At 38.1% G+C, this 17,571-nt stretch overlaps 2 protein-coding genes across 9 annotated transcripts in view; one reads left to right on the top strand and one right to left on the bottom strand.

The window, feature by feature from the left end:
* ANO3 (anoctamin 3) overlaps positions 1 to 17,571 on the bottom strand; it is a 127,583-nt gene that overhangs the window by 13,589 nt on the left and 96,423 nt on the right. For all 4 annotated transcript variants that reach the window (XM_032444968.1, XM_015863407.2, XM_032444967.1 and 1 more), the window contains 5 exons: positions 14,951 to 15,011; positions 3,304 to 3,386; positions 1,905 to 2,045; positions 1,394 to 1,558; positions 453 to 489 (listed from right to left, as the gene is read on the bottom strand). In XM_032444968.1, the coding sequence (XP_032300859.1) occupies positions 453 to 489; positions 1,394 to 1,558; positions 1,905 to 2,045; positions 3,304 to 3,386; positions 14,951 to 15,011 (487 nt within the window). The remainder of the gene's footprint in view (positions 1 to 452; positions 490 to 1,393; positions 1,559 to 1,904; positions 2,046 to 3,303; positions 3,387 to 14,950; positions 15,012 to 17,571) is intronic.
* On the top strand, positions 8,382 to 17,034 carry MUC15 (mucin 15, cell surface associated). Of its 5 annotated transcripts, none has more exons than XM_015863414.2 (5): positions 8,382 to 8,524; positions 8,600 to 8,737; positions 9,564 to 10,179; positions 11,573 to 11,722; positions 14,265 to 17,034. In XM_015863414.2, exons 3-5 carry the CDS (start codon positions 9,642 to 9,644, stop codon positions 14,276 to 14,278), a joined length of 702 nt encoding a protein of 233 aa, XP_015718900.1. In that variant the 5' UTR covers positions 8,382 to 8,524; positions 8,600 to 8,737; positions 9,564 to 9,641; the 3' UTR covers positions 14,279 to 17,034. The 5 variants fall into 5 exon arrangements, with proteins under 5 accessions (XP_015718900.1, XP_015718899.1, XP_015718898.1 ...); XM_015863413.2 differs by having other exon boundaries at positions 14,262 to 17,034; XM_015863412.2 differs by having other exon boundaries at positions 12,441 to 17,034.

Raw genomic sequence — 17,571 nt, 5'->3', positions numbered from 1 at the left:
AATTAAATAACAAACGATCACACAAATAACAGCATTTGGGATGGATTGAGTATATATATATATATGTTCTATATATAATTCAATTCTATATATATATAAAATTTAGTATTTTAAGAAAGAATTTGTTTTGATTTTAGTTCTAACACAACAATCTTTTCATTTTATACTATAAAAACATAGGAAAGTAGAAGTACAATCTGGAGGTTGGTGGCAGGGCCATTGGAAGTTGATGATCTTTGGAGTCTCTTCCAACCCAAGCCATTCTGTGATTGTATAATACGTTTCTTTCTTTTGTATTATTTCTTTAATGAAATCCTTATAACATTTCTTTTGCTGTCAGTGCTAATTCACTCAGGAAAATGGCAGCATCTTACTGTGCATGCAACTGTTCTAAGGAAATATGAATATGTCATCGGTAGCAAGGACCATATCAGTTTTAAAGACCTACATACCTAAGTCTGTCAGGAGATAGGCAACCTTTTCATACACCTAAAACAGAAAGAAGAGATGATGTAGGTACAGTATATCTTTTCTGTTGTGATGTCTAATGCAGAACAAAGAACATATCAAAGGCATAGGAGTTTTGTTGCCCTGCAGTACCAAGTGATATGGGCAGAGAACAGAGGACAATGTCTAAGCTTTGTCCATGATTTTGGTGTGCTTTTTAACTTGAAGTGACTCTTTGTAACATAGAATTGTGTATGTAGTAACAGAAATAAATACACGACAGCTCTATTTTGAAGACTGCATTCTTACTGCAGCAAGTCCATAATATTTTTAACAGAAACAGAAGACAATGTTTGCTGACTTATTGTTTCTTCTTAGCTATTTATGTCTGAAAAGGAAAAATGATGCATGCTATGGCAGCTATAAGGGAATAGAGTTTAGATCAGTGTACACCATGCTACCGCAGCAAATGATGAGACCTGTGCTGTTATTTGAGAGGAAAGCTTAAACAAGAACTGCATCTCACAGTCCTTCCAGGTCTGAGCAATGATGATTATCAAAGCAGCATTTTAATTAAGAATCAATTCATTGATTGAAGTCATGAATTTAAAAGAAAAGAGAAAAGCAACAACAACAAAATAGAAAAGGAAAATGAAATTCTGTTTCAAGAAAACTATGTTGTATTTGGAGAACTGGCTTTTTGTAAAAGGTACATGACAAATAAGAAGGCAAATGTCAAAAGCAGTGCACCGTACTACAGTGACTGGTGACACAATCAAAGGTGTCTAGTGACAAATAAAATTGGCAGTAGAGGAAAGCATTGGTAAACACAATATTAGAAGAGGAAAAAAATCCCTGAAATACTAGCAGACATATTTCTGATATCCAGTGTAACCTTGTATAAATTGCTCTTTTACATAAATCTCTCCATTAAATGAAGACTTACAACATTGAGTGACATGATGATCATAAAATTGATGCAGACTCCAGTGCCAGATGTTGCAAACTGCCAATACTTCTTGATGAAATACCACTTGAAAGAAGCAAATTGTTCCATGGCCACCAGACGATACACCACGACTGCAAAAACTGCAGTGAGGACGAGTGAAATCTACAGGTAAGTGTTTATGAGTAGAGAAATTAGAACAAGGAAAACCATATTGGGAATGTTTTCTACTGCAACAATAAATTAACAGGAGTTTTAAAGAGGACCATCTGTTTTGGGAGCAAATTTTAAGAGAATCAAAACATTAAATGGCTGAATTTAAGTATTTCTTTCTTGTACTTTTATGAGGCAACAGTATCACATCTTTTTAAAACAAAGAGATCCCTAAACAAGCATTAAGATTGAACTGATTGTTTTACCTATGTTATGTAATGAACACATTAATGACTTAGTTCGGTATTTACATCAGAATAAGATTAAAGGCTCTAATTCCAATATTATTAAACCTCACCATGAAGAATATTCCTGAGACAGACACCATCAGCCGACTGAGCTTGTCAGGGAAAGGTTGAAAAGGTTCAGGTTTTCCTGTGATGGGATTTACTCTCTCGACTTGGGAATACTTAGCTTCAAACTGGGGACGCAGCTCTTCCTGGAATAAGAGGAGAGATCCCATTTGTTGTATTATTACATTGAACTATCAAAAAAAAAAATCAGCCAGAATGTGATCAGAAAAAATAATAATAATAATAATCCTGATAAAAATTCTTTTCTATTCTTTTAATAACGTTCCACTTGAAGCCATTTTCTCTTTTGGAAATCCTTTGCAAAGGTGCCAGAGATCAGAGAAGAACAGAGAAGTTAAGAGCCTTCCCCAATCTGTGAGGGTATGGAAAGGGATCATGGTTCACAATACTGTTTAAACACCAGTTTCTCTGCAGAAATTGATAAGAATGCTATAAATTAATGCCAGTTATGATGGTGCTCTTTGTGATACAAAAGCATTTATTAAAAGCTACTAGTTTGTATCTACAAGTCTATGGAAAACTATAAGGCACATTATGATAAAGACTCTATTAAGTTATACTGCACATGAAACAACAGTATAGTAGGTTACATTACAGTCTCACTGACTATGATTTATGGAGCAAAGTGATAAAATCATTTGAAGATCGCTGAAGCTGATAGCAGAATTTCAAAGAGTGAGTTATGCCTCTCAGAAGGATTTTAAATCCACTCTCTGACCCTTTGCTTGCACTAGTTCTGTTTCTAGACAGGATTAAGAACTTCCAAGGATTACAACTTTACAAGACTGCAGAATTAAAATCTTGTAGGGATTTGTGCTGACATTGGTGGTAGCTTTTGTCCCTCTGTATCTACATCATTTCACTCTCTGGAGTTTTAGTTTTTGTTCGCTGCCAGCAATAGCATTTTTGCCTAGCTGGGAGGCTAAATCAAGCCGTCTGTTCATCTAGAGCCCCATTATTACACTCTTCATAAAGGTGTCTTGTAGAAAGGAAGAACATCACTATCCTTCTCTTCTTTCCCAGTGTATATTGATTTCCATTATATGCAGCAATCACTCCTCAAAACTTGAAGCCCTGAACTGGCTGGGCTACCCAGAAGTGGGCCAAAGCTTAAACTTGCACTCTCTTTGAAAGGATCCATTTCATTATTAAGGCTATTACAGCTCATGCATTTTATTCCTGTTCAAGTGTAAACTGAAAATAATAAAAATCCACTCAATTTTTGAAAGGGCACTTTCAATAAATGTAGAAATATAGCAGGATTTATTCTTCAACTATCTTAAGAACTACAAATACAGGGTGAATGGCAAATACAGATGGCTGGCATTATGCTTGAATAGCGCCGACTGCAAACTTAACTTCTATACCTCTGCTTTATCTTACCTCTTCATCTTCCCAATCTATGAGGTCCCAGTCGTAGGTTAAAACAGCCCTCCGTCTTTTCCAGAATTCTAGAAAGACTGTAGCTGTGGAAACCATCAAACACATTTAGTTATGGTAAAAGAAAGAAAGAACTCCATGCAGAACTCAAGGAAATCAACATATTGTAACACAGTAACTTTCCTCAGATGTTTCCTGACTGATCCATAACTTCATGATAAACATAGCCAAAACTGGAACACTACTTTATGATGTTCACCTAAAACTTGTTATGATGCTTTCTGCTCTATCTGTACAAGCAGGTACCTGTTATTATGAAACACCATCATCCCTTTTAATTTGCTATTAATTTTGTTCAAACGTATTGCTTAAAATCTTTCTCTGAAGAAAACAGCACATATACACAACGGGATCTATAAATGCAGAGCAAGATTCTGATCTCATTATTATTTGAACAAAACCAGTGATGCTTCACTCGCTTACACCATTTCCTACTGGAGTATCTTCATTACTAAAATATTTCTTTAAATAATTATTTTTTATCTTTGCTGCAAGATCATAATCATTGCTTTCATATAACATTGTGTTCATGGTAGGTCCTACCAAAATAATTACAGCCAATGAATAATTAAGTTTTCCAAACACTGTAGTTTGCTATGGAGGCTGCTCATTGTTTTCCATAGTATAGAACAAGAGCTATAAAGGGCAAAACACCTTGTTGGATGAGAGCCTTAGAAAATGTGGGTCTCCAAAACTTTTCTTCCTTTTAGGCAGCCTACTGCTTCAAATAAGGATTGGACGGTCTTACATTCCTTCTTTTCTAGTATTCTTCTAAATGTAGCAACATACACATACCTGATATACACATATGACTTATCCATATGTTATTCTAAACTGCAATGACTAGAAGTTTACCCCATAAATCTACCTGCCAATGAGGGATGTCTGAATAAAAGAAACTTGTTCCTCGATGTTATTTCTGGATAGTGTGTTTTTACATGGAGAAGACAAGCATGGTTCTTGTCTTCTCCACCAATTTCATTTAAGTTTTGGCCTTTTAGAATGAATCTCTTTATACTCTCAGAGAGCTTTGTTAGAAAAACATCAGGTAACTGAAAACCAGACCTTGAAAGTCCAGGTGGGCTGACAGTACTCTGAGATATCTATAAACTTTTTAGTTGATGGTAGCTTGCTTTTGTAAAGAGAAAATGATTCTGCTTTCCCTTTTAGAACTGCTTCCAGAGGAAGCTGCTTGTGCTCACAGAACCTGTGATTTTTAAAGTCTTCCAGTCTCTTCCTTGAATCCTTTATACATTTTTTGAATGCTCATCTGATCACCTTGTCAGTCTGCTTGAATGTACTCCTCATTGGTATCTTTATTTATAATAAGCTGATATATTGTATCTTTCCCTAGAGCCAGAAGATACTGAGTGGCAGAAAGCATGGAGAGACTTTACAGAGATGGGCATCCCCAGTGTCATGGAACTTTACTCCTGAACACCTGCAAGATCCTGAGAGCCTAAATAGAGACAGGGATGTTGCGGCTCAGAAAGATTTGAGGAGATACAAATGATCTGGGGCCTGGCTTTTGCCAGGGACTCAGCCATTGATAGATAATAGTACATGTCAGGATGAGGCCTTCACCCTCTGGAAGTGGATGCTATTAGCTGTAAAAGAAAAATACCCCTTCAAAGACTATTTGATGCCTGAGATAAAGAAATGAACTGCAGTGTACATTCACTCCTGATGATCCAAACCAAGATCCTGAGAGAGTCAGGTGCACACCAAAAACGTGGTGTAAATTCACAAGGACTTCACCAGAAAAGTATGCCAGTACAGTGGTAGCAATGAATGGCAGAGGGCAAATAAGACCCTTTTTAAATGAACTTATCAATAGACTTAATGGCTCTGAGTTACACTTAACCCCTCTTGAGTTTGTTTTTCAGCCACTGCAGAAGTAACTGAAAAACTGGACAGAGTAGAGAGCACTCAAGAAGATATGATGGATGAACTGTCTACTTTGTTTTATTGTGATGAAACTGGTAAGACCGTGGTGCTGTCAGATACACCTGATGGGGATCAGGATTATCAAAACAGCCTTCTGGAGTGGCTGATCAAATTCTTTTCCTCCTGGCTTGCATCCTCCAGCATCACAGCTATCAAAAGAAGACCTACTCCTCTAGCAAGTGACAACAGTAAGTCTGTGTCTTGTATTGTCTTGTGGTGTTGAATAAGGGGTGGAATGTCATGGTTTTATGATTTTTGGTTATCAGTATTCCACATCACAACAGCATGTAGTGCATTGGGAATTAAAGAGCTTATGCTCCTGTTCTGGTTACCTGTCCTGAAAGAGAAGAACTACACACTATGTATACTAATGATAAAATCCATCCACAAATTACTTCCCCTCCCCTTTTTGATCATCTGGCTTGTCTCTGTTGCAGGTGCCATCTCATCACAGCATTAGAGTAAGGCCTTTGGCTTTCAGACACTCTCATTTTATTTATTAGCTTCAATTCTAATTATATTATATTGTATTACAGTGTGTTATCTTGCATTCTGATATTTTACTTAGTAAATTAGTTTGTTCCTCCTCAGATTGTTGCTGCTGTTCTAAGGCCCATCTCTCTACCCTTTTTCCCTTTCCTGGGGCATGGATGGGTTCATGGGTCCCCTTTCCCCACTGGTCACAGAAGTGGGATGGACCAGCCCACAAACAGCTGATAGTTTGCAATGGCACAAATCAAGTTGTTCACTTAGTTACGCTCAAAAGCATAGAAGGTAAGGAAGAAGCCCATTTATGACAAGTAATTTTGAGTCCCACTGACATAAATTCCTGAGTCAATGAAATGGAAACCAAGCAACTGGCCGTTTCCATGTAAACTCTGCATCTTTCCTGGCTTGCCTTTATTCTCCTGCTCTCCTCACCACTGAGCCCTTCCAGCTCCCTGCTGCACTCTTCCCTGACTCATCTCTTACCCCAATCTCTGCTCTGAAAACTCTAAGCCTTGACTTTTCTCAGTCCTGTAGAAAAACAAGACTTACAAGAGATGACTAATCTAACCATCTGAACAACAAGACAGCAACACCTATGATCTAACAAGGCTTGACAAGGCTTAGTTTCTGCCAAACCCTTCTGCTCCTGAGATTCTCTCACCTAACTTATCTCATGTTTACTTTCCTTACACAGATAGATACTGCTCCTACTGAACTAGAACCCTGGGGTACTTGCTTTCCTCAGTCCTTAATCTTCCAGTATACAGAGGACAATGTTTGATGCTTAAAAGGGACAGGAAAAATTGTGTTGTTCTTTAATGCAGTCTGCAGTACAACTAAAGCTTGTTACTGCCAAGAATAACAAAAGATAAATGGCTGCTGTTAAATGCTATGAATGGAAATCAGACAGTAGAGAAATAAAACAGAGCAACACCCAGAGAACCCAAGACTTCTACATGAACACACCTGAATGTTCAGAGAGCCTCTGAGGCAACATGAGGGGTGTGTATATTTACCTCAAAGGTCATTGCAAAGAGGAATTTCTGTAAGGAGTTAGGGGACCTAATCCACTGCCTCTCTGAAGAGCTTGGCAATAGCTAGGACCTTCTGAAAACTCAGCTCCATTACTTTTTACTCAGTAAGGCTCCTTTGTAGCAAAGATGTGCAATAAAAGCAGTCCTACAGTCTTGGTACAACATTGACTTCTACAACACACTCTTCAGAATTGAAACTGTTGCTTACTGCACACAGGTTACAATTGAACAACATGTCTTTCTCATCTTCCTTGTACCCAGCTATCTTGTCTCCATATGGCCACAGCTCTGCATCTGCTAACACTTGTCCTCACTGCTGGAAACTTTGCCTTCCAGGAACAGAGGGCCAGGAAGAACATGGCACTGCAGTGCAAGCATATGACAATTAACCAAGAACCGAGACACCTCCTCATTAGGCTTTAAGTCACCCAGACAAACGACAAACAGATTTGCTCTCAATAGCAAGTGAATTGAACTGCTAACGACCCCAACGAGACTAGTGCTGAAGTGCTACTAACCTTCACACAATTGCAACAGTTACTTTTGAACAGAATTGCAATCTTTTTAAGGTCTTGCTATTTTCAAACACCATGCGACTATTTATATACATATATTTAAGTATCAGAACCATAATGCGTGAGTGTTAGTGAAAAGCACAGTGTTGAACTTCGTACAGTAACTCCTTGTCACTTAGTTAATGTTGCATATGATACAGATTTGGACACCAATTAGTGGTGTTTGTTTTCAGATCTCTTGAGCAGTGTCCACCCAGCCACAGCAATAAATGTGAGATGGATGTCTGCTGATATACACTGTACTAAATCCCCTTTAAAAGAACGCCAGGATTCAAAGAAAGCCAAACCCACAGTATCGGGCTCTGTCCTCCTTCCTTTTACAGACCACTGCTTCATATATCAAAAGGAGCAATAAAAAGGATGGAACCATTCACATAAATCCTTCTATGTCCCATACAGCATATCATGGCAACATCTATAACTGTCCCATAAGAGCATCTTCCTTATAAAGCCATATTACTCAACACTTCTCTTGAAGGCAAGTTATGAAATAGCATTTGCATTTGATCCTTGAAAAATCTGAAGTGGATGCAGGTAACAGAACCATGGCATTCCACTCAAACACTTCTGAGTCACTCCTCACTGCATACCATACCTGTCTAGAATAAATACACACAGGGAACAAAAGAATAAAAGAAATCACAGCTTGGCTAGATCACCGCATTAGTCATTGTTTAATATAATATATGACAGCATACTTTTCTTAGCACAAACTTTTTTGCTTTATATTATACTTATTTTTTCAAAAAAGCCACCTTTTAATAGTTGTACCCTACATGGAACAACAGTTCGACCAGCTGCCCTTCGCAAAGGGTTCAAAGACTTTCAAAGGATGAAGCAATAAGGACTGCCAACCCACTTTACCATAAACACTGTGATTTCTAGGACCCTGTAATGAAGGAGCTTAGTCACAACGACAGGGAAGTTGCTCAGGCAGGTTCTGAGACGCTCCTCTGTGTTTAGCAAAGCAATGCCCCACCTCACTTCACCTGTACTGCGCATTCCTTGAGAGTGTGACACTGTCACATGCACGGCTTATGCACTCTGGTGCTCCCAGCAGGCTGACTGCACTCTGTCACAGCACCATTCCAACACCTGAATATTTTGTAGAGCTCCAAGGTAAGTCTGAGGGGGTATTTTTAAGAACTTATTAATAGTGAATCTGATTAATAACTGCTCTATTCTTTTCTATAGTGTTTGAGAAGCTACTAGGTGTAACTGCAGCCAGATTCTACACGGAACATACCTCTGAGTCAGTTCAGAGTCCCTTATAGATGCTGGGTGTGAAAAACTCAGTGTATGCCAACTTGAACCAAATTTCTGCAATGAAAGGTATTGCTGCCCTGTTACAGTTTGTGCTGCTCAGTTGTACCAACAGTGCATTTATACTACGCAATATTAACATTGCTTTGCATAATTTACTAAAAGCTTATTAACTATTTCAGCAGTTCAATACATAAATTAAGTTTGAAAATGCAATATTCTTTGCTCACTAAATTTAGTAGTGTCCAATTCTTGGAAGGCAATCTGAACTTCACTGAGTGAACTGCCACCGGTACAAACATCCAGTACATTTCTGGGACCATCATTTGCTGCTGCAAATGATCTTTCTGAATACAAGGAGATGATAAACTCTAGGCTTTGCTTTATGCTTGTTCCATCTATTTTTAATCATAAAGGTTTGATAAAGCTAGAAAAGCCTAGTACACGTATGCAATCTCTGCAGATCCGAACCTGTTACTCCAGGCATCTAGAAACAACCCCGGAAAAAAAATCCACATAAGAATTAGGACATATTTTTTCGCTGTGTTGAAGAAATTCTCTGTATAAATCTGAGCAGTTTAAGGAGGAAAAGCCATGTATAATCAGTACAGCCCTTGTGGTGAAGCTCACAACCCCAGGGGAGTCTCAAGGAGACATTACTTGAATGGAACCTCTTAGTATGAAGATATGAAGATGATAGAAACATGAAAGCTTTGTTTTGTGTTTTTGCAGTTGTTGACCATCAGTACTCTTTTCAGTCACTATTAAAGTCATTAACACCTGATGTAAAGCATTCAGCATCAAACAGTGGTCAACTACTGAGAGTTCTACAGTCTAACACTTAACTTATTATACTAGCTTATTTGGATATTAACTGATCAGTTTTGTTTTGCAGAATAAAATCATTTCTTGCACATTATAATATAGCAAAACAACTCTTGAAGTCAAGACCATTCAACCCTCCTGTGGAATCATGTTCCTTTTTCTACTTGCCTTACTTCCCTCTGCTCTAAGTCAAACTGCAGCAACTGCCAATGCCAATAAGAATGCAACAGAGAGAAGAGAGATGAGCAGACAGCCAGTCAGCACACCTCTGACATCCACTGATGGCACCATGTTACCTTCAACGTTCACTGCGGCACCAAGAGATGGAAGAAATAGCTCTGCCCCAAACTTGAAAAGAATCTTGATATCCTCAGCAACACTTACAACACCAGGTGACTTCTCTACAACAGCCAAAGATGCTGCTTCTGTTTCTGCTGACGTGCCATTCACAGCAACACTGAGCAGCTCTGCACCCACAGTGAGCACCCATCAGGCAGCAGCACTCCCCAGTGACAGCCCTTCCACCATCCCCACTACGATCCCCGCAGGCAGTGCTCTGACATCCCCCACAATGATGCAGGACAGTCCCACACCAGACCTCAACACCATTCAGCAGACAGCAGACTTGAAGCATAGTTTTACCAACACTTCTCCTGTACTGCCTAAGGAAGAAGATACCAATAAAGGTAAATACTTAGCTGAAGTCTAAATAAAGTGGATTAATTAGGGGGGTTGGAAATAGATGATCTTTGAGGTCCCTTGCAACCCAAGTCATTTTATGATTCTATAATAAAATTCTAATGCTGAAATCAAACCTTTTCCTAAAAAACAAACACTGAACAGGGTGCTACACAGGATGGATGAATTAATAGGTGATCTAGTATAGACTACAACACACTTAAAGCAAAATGCCGGCATAACTCTTATCAGTTATCTCACGCTTCATCTATAGACTGGCTGACTCTAATTGTACTTCTATTATTTTAAGAGTCACACACCATCCAACAGCACCCAGTTTCCTCATTTCTAGCACTCCTCAGTGTGGAGAACGAGTGAAAGAAGGAAAAACAAATAACAATGCAATATAAAGGGTGGTAGTGTGGATCAACAAAGCATAAGTACGGAAATAACATTCTAAACCTGCAGCACATCAACTTATCTAGGTTCAGAAACTAATGACTGAAGGTGTTAGGATTTTTTGTTTTTTTTCTTAACACTTCCAAAGGAATTACTCATATTGTGTTAATTATCAAGTTGAGTATGCGTGGGAAAACAATGGAGCATAAAACTTTCATGGCACTTCTCTATCCTACAGTTCCAAATTGGGCCTATAAGAAAAGAAAAGATTATTAGCTACGCTAATTTTTGCCATTAATTAGCTATCAAGCTCTTCACAGAGGACTGAAAGGCTTATCCATCACATCCAGCGCAGTACAATATGTACTAAGAGCTGAAGGAGCATCAGGCTTTCATGTTTCCTATCACAGTTCTAATAATTACAACATACCCTGTTTTTAAATAATGTGCCTGAAAAGTAAGGGGGTGGGAGAGTCAGCTCAATTCCAACAGAAGGAAAATACCCTAAGGAAAACGTTCATGAAATCTGATAAGAAATGCTGTTTTTCTGCTAACCATATGAGTGCAGAAAGCATTTCTAGACTTGTAACCTTTTAAATTAGTACTTCAGAGTGTAGACATTTAAAATTAGGAGGCCACAATTTTAATTGCTGGTTTAAAATACTCACAAATAAATGCACTCAGAGAGTGACTGTTGCTTACTTATCTCTTTAAGCTAAAGGATAGTATTTGATTCTGTAACTAAATTAAATTAAATTAGGCTGAAAACTCACTTGGCCTTTTTTTTTTTTTCAATCCACTCCCTTGAAAATCAAGGACAGAGATGTCTGCTTTGCTTTACAAAGGCTGGTAATTCCAGCAGAGGTTGGTTTTGTCATGGTCTGAAAAGTGTTTAAGATGCTTAGTGCCCATACTCCACAAGAAACTTGACTGCTATAATGTACCTGATTATACACATTATTGCCATTTAAATCTCTTCTTTTTTTTTTCTCCCTCTCCTAGGCAAAACCAGCAAAACAGGAGTAATAGTTGGTATCACCGTAGGAGTTTTGGGATCTATATTAATTGGTCTGATGGGATGTTTTCTGTGCGATAAGGAAAGATCTGAATCATTTTCCCACAGAAGGCTTTATGATACAAGAAACGATCCAGGTAAGAAACAGCACAAGTGCTTTGCATAAGGTCATCTTTTATCTCCATATGGAGTCATTTAAATCTTCTGCTCTTACTGAATTCTTAGGAACTACATCAAGTCCAGTTAAAGTAATGTTTATCTGACAGTACCCTCCCTTACTGTTCATTATAACTTCACCAGTTCTCCCATCAACTCCGCACCTCGGTCCTTCTTTCCCATCGTTCCTCACAAACTCTTTTTAAATATCAAAATATCAAGGAATACCATACCCGTTATCCTTTGTCTTTTCTATGAATGTGTATTAATTTGTACTCAAGAGTAATCACGCAGTCTCCAAACATTCTTGCCATGTTCCCATTTTCACATGTTTAAACATTAAGTTTTTTTTTTTGTTTTGTTTTTTGGTTTTTGGTTTTGTTTTTCTCATACATAAATAAAAACAAAACTTTAGCAGTATGTCCTTTCTGGCTTAAAGATGTTGAAAGCTGCCAGAAAGTCAGATTAGGAAGTAGCTTTGTAAATGGGCCATCCATAAATGTGCTGAATGGATGCTACTGGGAGGACGCACTACTCTCGTATGTTGAGTTGTGGTTTTTGCCTTTTCCTTCCCATGGCCCCCATATATACAAAAAATTTATCTGTGACACACTGTTGAATAATCACACACTGTGATGGAGATAATTTTCAAGCAATACATAAACCATAATCATTTGACCCTTACAGTTTTCCACTTAGATAACTCGCTTGGACCATATGAAACCAGTTTTGGGACTGCTCCTGATGGTGAATGCAGCACGGCAGATAATGCAGAGTGCCCACATGATAGCATCCCTATGGATGACGTGACGCCATCTGACCCTGATCTGTGAATTTTGCTTTGGATTATGTTCCCACTTGCTGTCACAAGATGCATTGACACATAAGGGGCAGGGCCCAGGACCAGAGCAGCGCTCTTCTGATTTGAAATGAGATGATCAATGTCTAGTTTTCACAGGAGAGTTTTAGACTTGCTTTCTTAGGAATAATATAGAGAAATAACACATGGGTAAAATTCCTCTTTGTGTAACCTTGGGCATGAATGTGGACATTGTAACAGCACAATCTCTGACTAGGATTGCAATATTATGTTAGCATCAGTACAACCTTTTCCCCAACACTTTCATGACCTTGAGGTGAAACTATTCTGTCCAAATATCATTTCTGTCTGATTAATGACTCAGGACATTATTTTTCCCAGTCTACATTTGTATCTTCCACAGAGAATAACACAAAAAGAATTAGTTTCACTTGGATTACCCAGAGGTTGAAGTCTGTTGGAGTGAATGGCATTACTGAGTAACATGAACTAAAAGTAACCTTTGACTGTGATGACACAGTGAAAAACATGATCAAAGGGAAAAACAAAGGACAAGCCTCTATCCATCTGTCAAACTGATTAGTTGTTTGCATTACAGGCATGATCTGCAGAAACTATTCAACACTTTTTGTAAAGGTTAGACAGAAGAAATAATTGTCTCAATATGAAAGGAATTAGCACTGCCATGCATACAGATATCCTAAAAAGCATGTGCTGTGTCCAGCTAATGAGTAAAAATATGGCAATAAAATGCAAATAACTGCAGTTTATCTGTTCGCAGTCTACAGAAAGGTCTATGTAGAAAGAAAGAAAATGAAAACAGATGTAGCTGTAGAGGTATAGACATAATAAAAGACAAAACAAATAGAATTAAGTGCACAGAAAATAGCTACTCGCATTGAATATATGCATGATATTATGATGTTAGAATACCCTATTTATTGTTGAGACTGCAATCATGCTGGTGGAACAATCTCACTAACTCACTGTAAAGGCTGCAATGCATATATAAATTATAAGCATGCACACACCACAAAGAGAAACAGTGGTGGTGACACAGAAGAAGAATAGGGCACATATCTATTTTAAAGTAGTTGAAAGAGTATAGAATCGAATGGCTAACGTGTAGTTTTGCCATTCCTATAGGGATCAATAACAAAACCTCGTCTGAACCACTGTTCTTTCCAGCAGTATAGAACCACAGTACCAATTGCAAATGTAATGTAATTGCAAGGCTACAACAGGAAGAGCAGGAGCCAATGAAGAAATATCAAGTATGGCTTGGGTTGGAAGGGACCCCAAGGATGCCCATCAGTTCTGTTAATGTTTAACAATCTAGTTATGTGTTCTGTGTGCACGTGCATATGGCTTATGCTATCCTAGTATGCCTTTTAGGTTTCTATATTGTTATTAGGTTTTACCAGGCCAGCATCTAAAATCTGTAACATGTCTGACGCTTCATTGTAAATAGAATGATTATTGCTTATTCTTCTTACATTTTGTGTAAATAACGATATGTTGTGGCATTTGAATGTTTAGAATTGTAATAGCTGGCTTCATTTCAGACATATGTATGTATGTGATCTGATGTCATTATTTCAGGGTTTGCACATACCTAAACATAGACACATGCTTATGTTGGTGAAATTAATTATCTCCTGTTCCAATTATTTTTCTAATAAATCTTTTCTACTTTCCAGCAGCAAAATACTATTAGCCTCAGTGAAAACTAATCTCATTAAATGCTTCATGCTGGAATCATCGCATCTGTCTTGTGTGGCAGCATTATATCGACCTTCTAAAAGAAAAAACTGTTACTGGTAATTTCTGTTCAACATAGCCACCCTGCTTCACTCCCCGTGATTTTATGATGTTGGAATGAATGTGTTATTTCAACTGTGAATTTGAATATGAATAGTTAAATTGCTGTAAACATCTATAATCAAATCTTTGTTATCCTCTAATTAAGCTCTGCAAAGAATTCTCATTCACTCCATAAGAATTCTCTACATGGGCTCTGATCACCTGATCTAGCTGTAGCTCTGTTCATTGCAGGGCAGTTGGACTAGATGACCTTTAAAGGTCTCTTCCAACCCTAAGGATTCTGTGACTCCATGAAGTGATCCCATATGTTTGCCTGCATGGCATAAAACTCAGGCTTAAGGACACTTGGGGCACTAAAGATAGTCATTACATTAGCAATAATAGGTATTATTTTCAACCACTGCTAGCACGGTAATTGAAGTGGATGAAAACAGGAAAAAAAAGAAGTGTTTATGCAATAAAAACTTAATCCTTCTGTAATTTTCATTATTAACTATAACCTCATAATCCAGTAATCCCCAAAAAGGGTCAGGTCAATTAAAAAACAATATTAAAACGTACTTACCCCAGATTGCCATGAAAATTGCAAAGAAGACAGTCCCTCCATTATCAAACAAATGTGTAACCTGAACAGAAAATAAATATATCAGTAACAAACAATATTGCCACCTTCATTTCCACACCAAACACAGAGTACATCACTGATGGCAGAAATTAAAAGCCAAGCATTCCAGTAAGAAGTCCTGTTTGAGTGCTTCTTTTATGAACATTTGTCCCATCCCATTTTTGCCTTGTTTTCCTTGACTATCACTTGGAGAATCTCCAGATTGCTTGCTTCACAGACAGTAAGCTGGAGATGCTCTGTGACCAGACAGGCTTAAAATTCTTCCTATGTATATTACTTAGTTAATATCTCTTAATTTCATTTTCTACTTCTCCCAAGCTATCCCACAATTTCTCTGCAGGCAACAATAAAATTCCTTTACATACAGACACCTCAACAAATCTTCCTTGTTAAAAGGCTAGTGCCTTTTAACATGCAATAAATTCTAAGTAACCAACTCTGAAATGTAAATCTAAACCATGTATTTCATTTCCCTTTATAAATGCTCTACTTCTGATCCTATGATTTATCCCTTATCTCACTCTTTTTTATAAGCTCTTTGGGGCAGAATGTGAATTCTGCTGTAAGGTCCAAAGATTACCAGTAGAAAATAAGGAATAATTAGTTTTTGCAAACCTGTGGATCACCCTAGGATTCTCTCTTCTGCATAGATTAGAACTTGTACTACAAAAACCCAACCATAATAAGAAATGGTATTTAGGAAGTTGAAGTTTAGATCAATGCTCTTTAAATCAGTGCCAGGTTGCCAGTTGACAGCAATATACAGGAATAGCGGTCCTATGTTTCTTCTTATGAAAGGTGGTTAAGATGCTGCTGAGCATTAGGAAGAAAAGTATAGTCTTCAAATTCATGTTTTGGAGAAAGGGATAGATGAGGGGGAAAAAAAGCACAAAACATTACAAGATAACACAAACTAACTTGTAACAAGGCATATGCTAGGAAGAGAAATTGAAGAGAAAGAAGAAGCGTGGTGAATAGTTTTTATGTATATTCTCATTATTTCCCTCTTTCTGAAAAATAATGGGTAAGCAGGATCATTTGGTAGAAAACATGTAACTGGCTCTGCTTTTAGCTCTGTCTTGAGATAGATCACTTGGGCTACAACCATTCAGCACCACACTTAGGATGCTGGTCAGTCAGCACACCTGGCTGATACTATCACTATGCTTTCCCACACTTCATATCCACTTCAAATCAATATCCTACCAGTGAGCTCCAGTGCAAGGTGCTCTGGAAACAGAACCAGCCCAGGAGCCACCATGCACCATTCTGATCATCTCTGCTAATCATAGCAATCAAGTGGGCAATGATGACAGCTCGGGCATTCAGCAATTCAGATTGCAACTCAGGTATTACGTGCTTTTCCCTTAAATTATAAGCTTTACAGTATTGGAGCATTTTTAAACAGACATGGAAAAAAAGAGGGAAGTGACAAAAGAAATGGGCAGGAGCAAGAAGGAAAAATGCAGCTTTTGTGTATTGTTTGCCAGTCTGGCAAGAGACCACAGAGAAAGCATCTGAAGTACATAATTTTCCTGCATTACTTTGTTTTCTCTGAAGTACTCCCCTAAAGGGAAGCTTGGGAAATGTAAGAAAGGAATGTTTAATGAAAGAAGCCCTGACAGCAATTTTAATAAGAAGAAACATGAGCCCAAGTCTTTCATATAAATGAGGCAGGTCCCATGACATAAGCAGGCTTGGGGAGGTAAAATTCACTTTTCTTAATAAACTTAATTCTAGCATGCTTATATACAATGAGTTGTTCCAAACAACAGAATAAATATTAGAATTCTTATTCCAGAATAAGAGTGTTTCCCTGAAATGAAACAATAAGAACCTCCTTTGAAGATCATTCCTTGTACATGAAGCAAGTTAGGAAAAAAGTTCCATTTTGATATCAAGTTATAGCAGTATGTAAAAGCCGAGCACAATTTAGCCTTAAATATAACCCCAAGTGCGTGGGGATAGGACTAGGGGTAATGGGATGAAAGTACAGCATAGGAAATTCCGCACGAATGTGCGGAAGAACTTCTTCACAGTGAGGGTGATGGAGCACTGGAACAGGCTGCCCAGGGAGGTGGTGGAGTCTCTTTCTCTGGAGATATTTAAGACCCACCTGGATGCCTACCTGTGTGACATGGTGTAGGGAGCCTGCTTTGGCAGGGGGGTTGGACTCGAGATCTCTAGAGGTCCCTTCCAACCCCTACAATTCTGTGATTCTGTGATAACATTTACAGCAGTATTTATTGCTGTAGTTGAAATGTTACTTCATGTCAAATGTTTATTAAATGCTCCTTTCACAGAAAGCTCTCAAGTGTTGAGTTTTCCTTCAAGTCCAGTCTAAATCAAGTTTCCAGATCCTATAAAGAGTCAATTATTCTCTTCCACATTGCTCAGTGTTCTTGCAATGCCACAATCCAGACATTCAATGCTCTAGAAGTACAATAAATCATACCTTCTGAGCAAGGTTTGTCTTATGGGCAGAAGGCATTGGAGAAAAATGCCAAGGCTGCTCTTCCAGCCTTATGAACATAGCACACATCCAAGCGTACTGCTCACTT

Source organism: Coturnix japonica, chromosome 5 (genome assembly GCF_001577835.2).
Source record: "Coturnix japonica isolate 7356 chromosome 5, Coturnix japonica 2.1, whole genome shotgun sequence".
Taxonomy (NCBI): domain Eukaryota; kingdom Metazoa; phylum Chordata; class Aves; order Galliformes; family Phasianidae; genus Coturnix; species Coturnix japonica.
The sequence above is the reverse complement of the archived record's forward strand: the minus strand, read 5'-3'. Positions and strand labels throughout refer to the sequence as shown.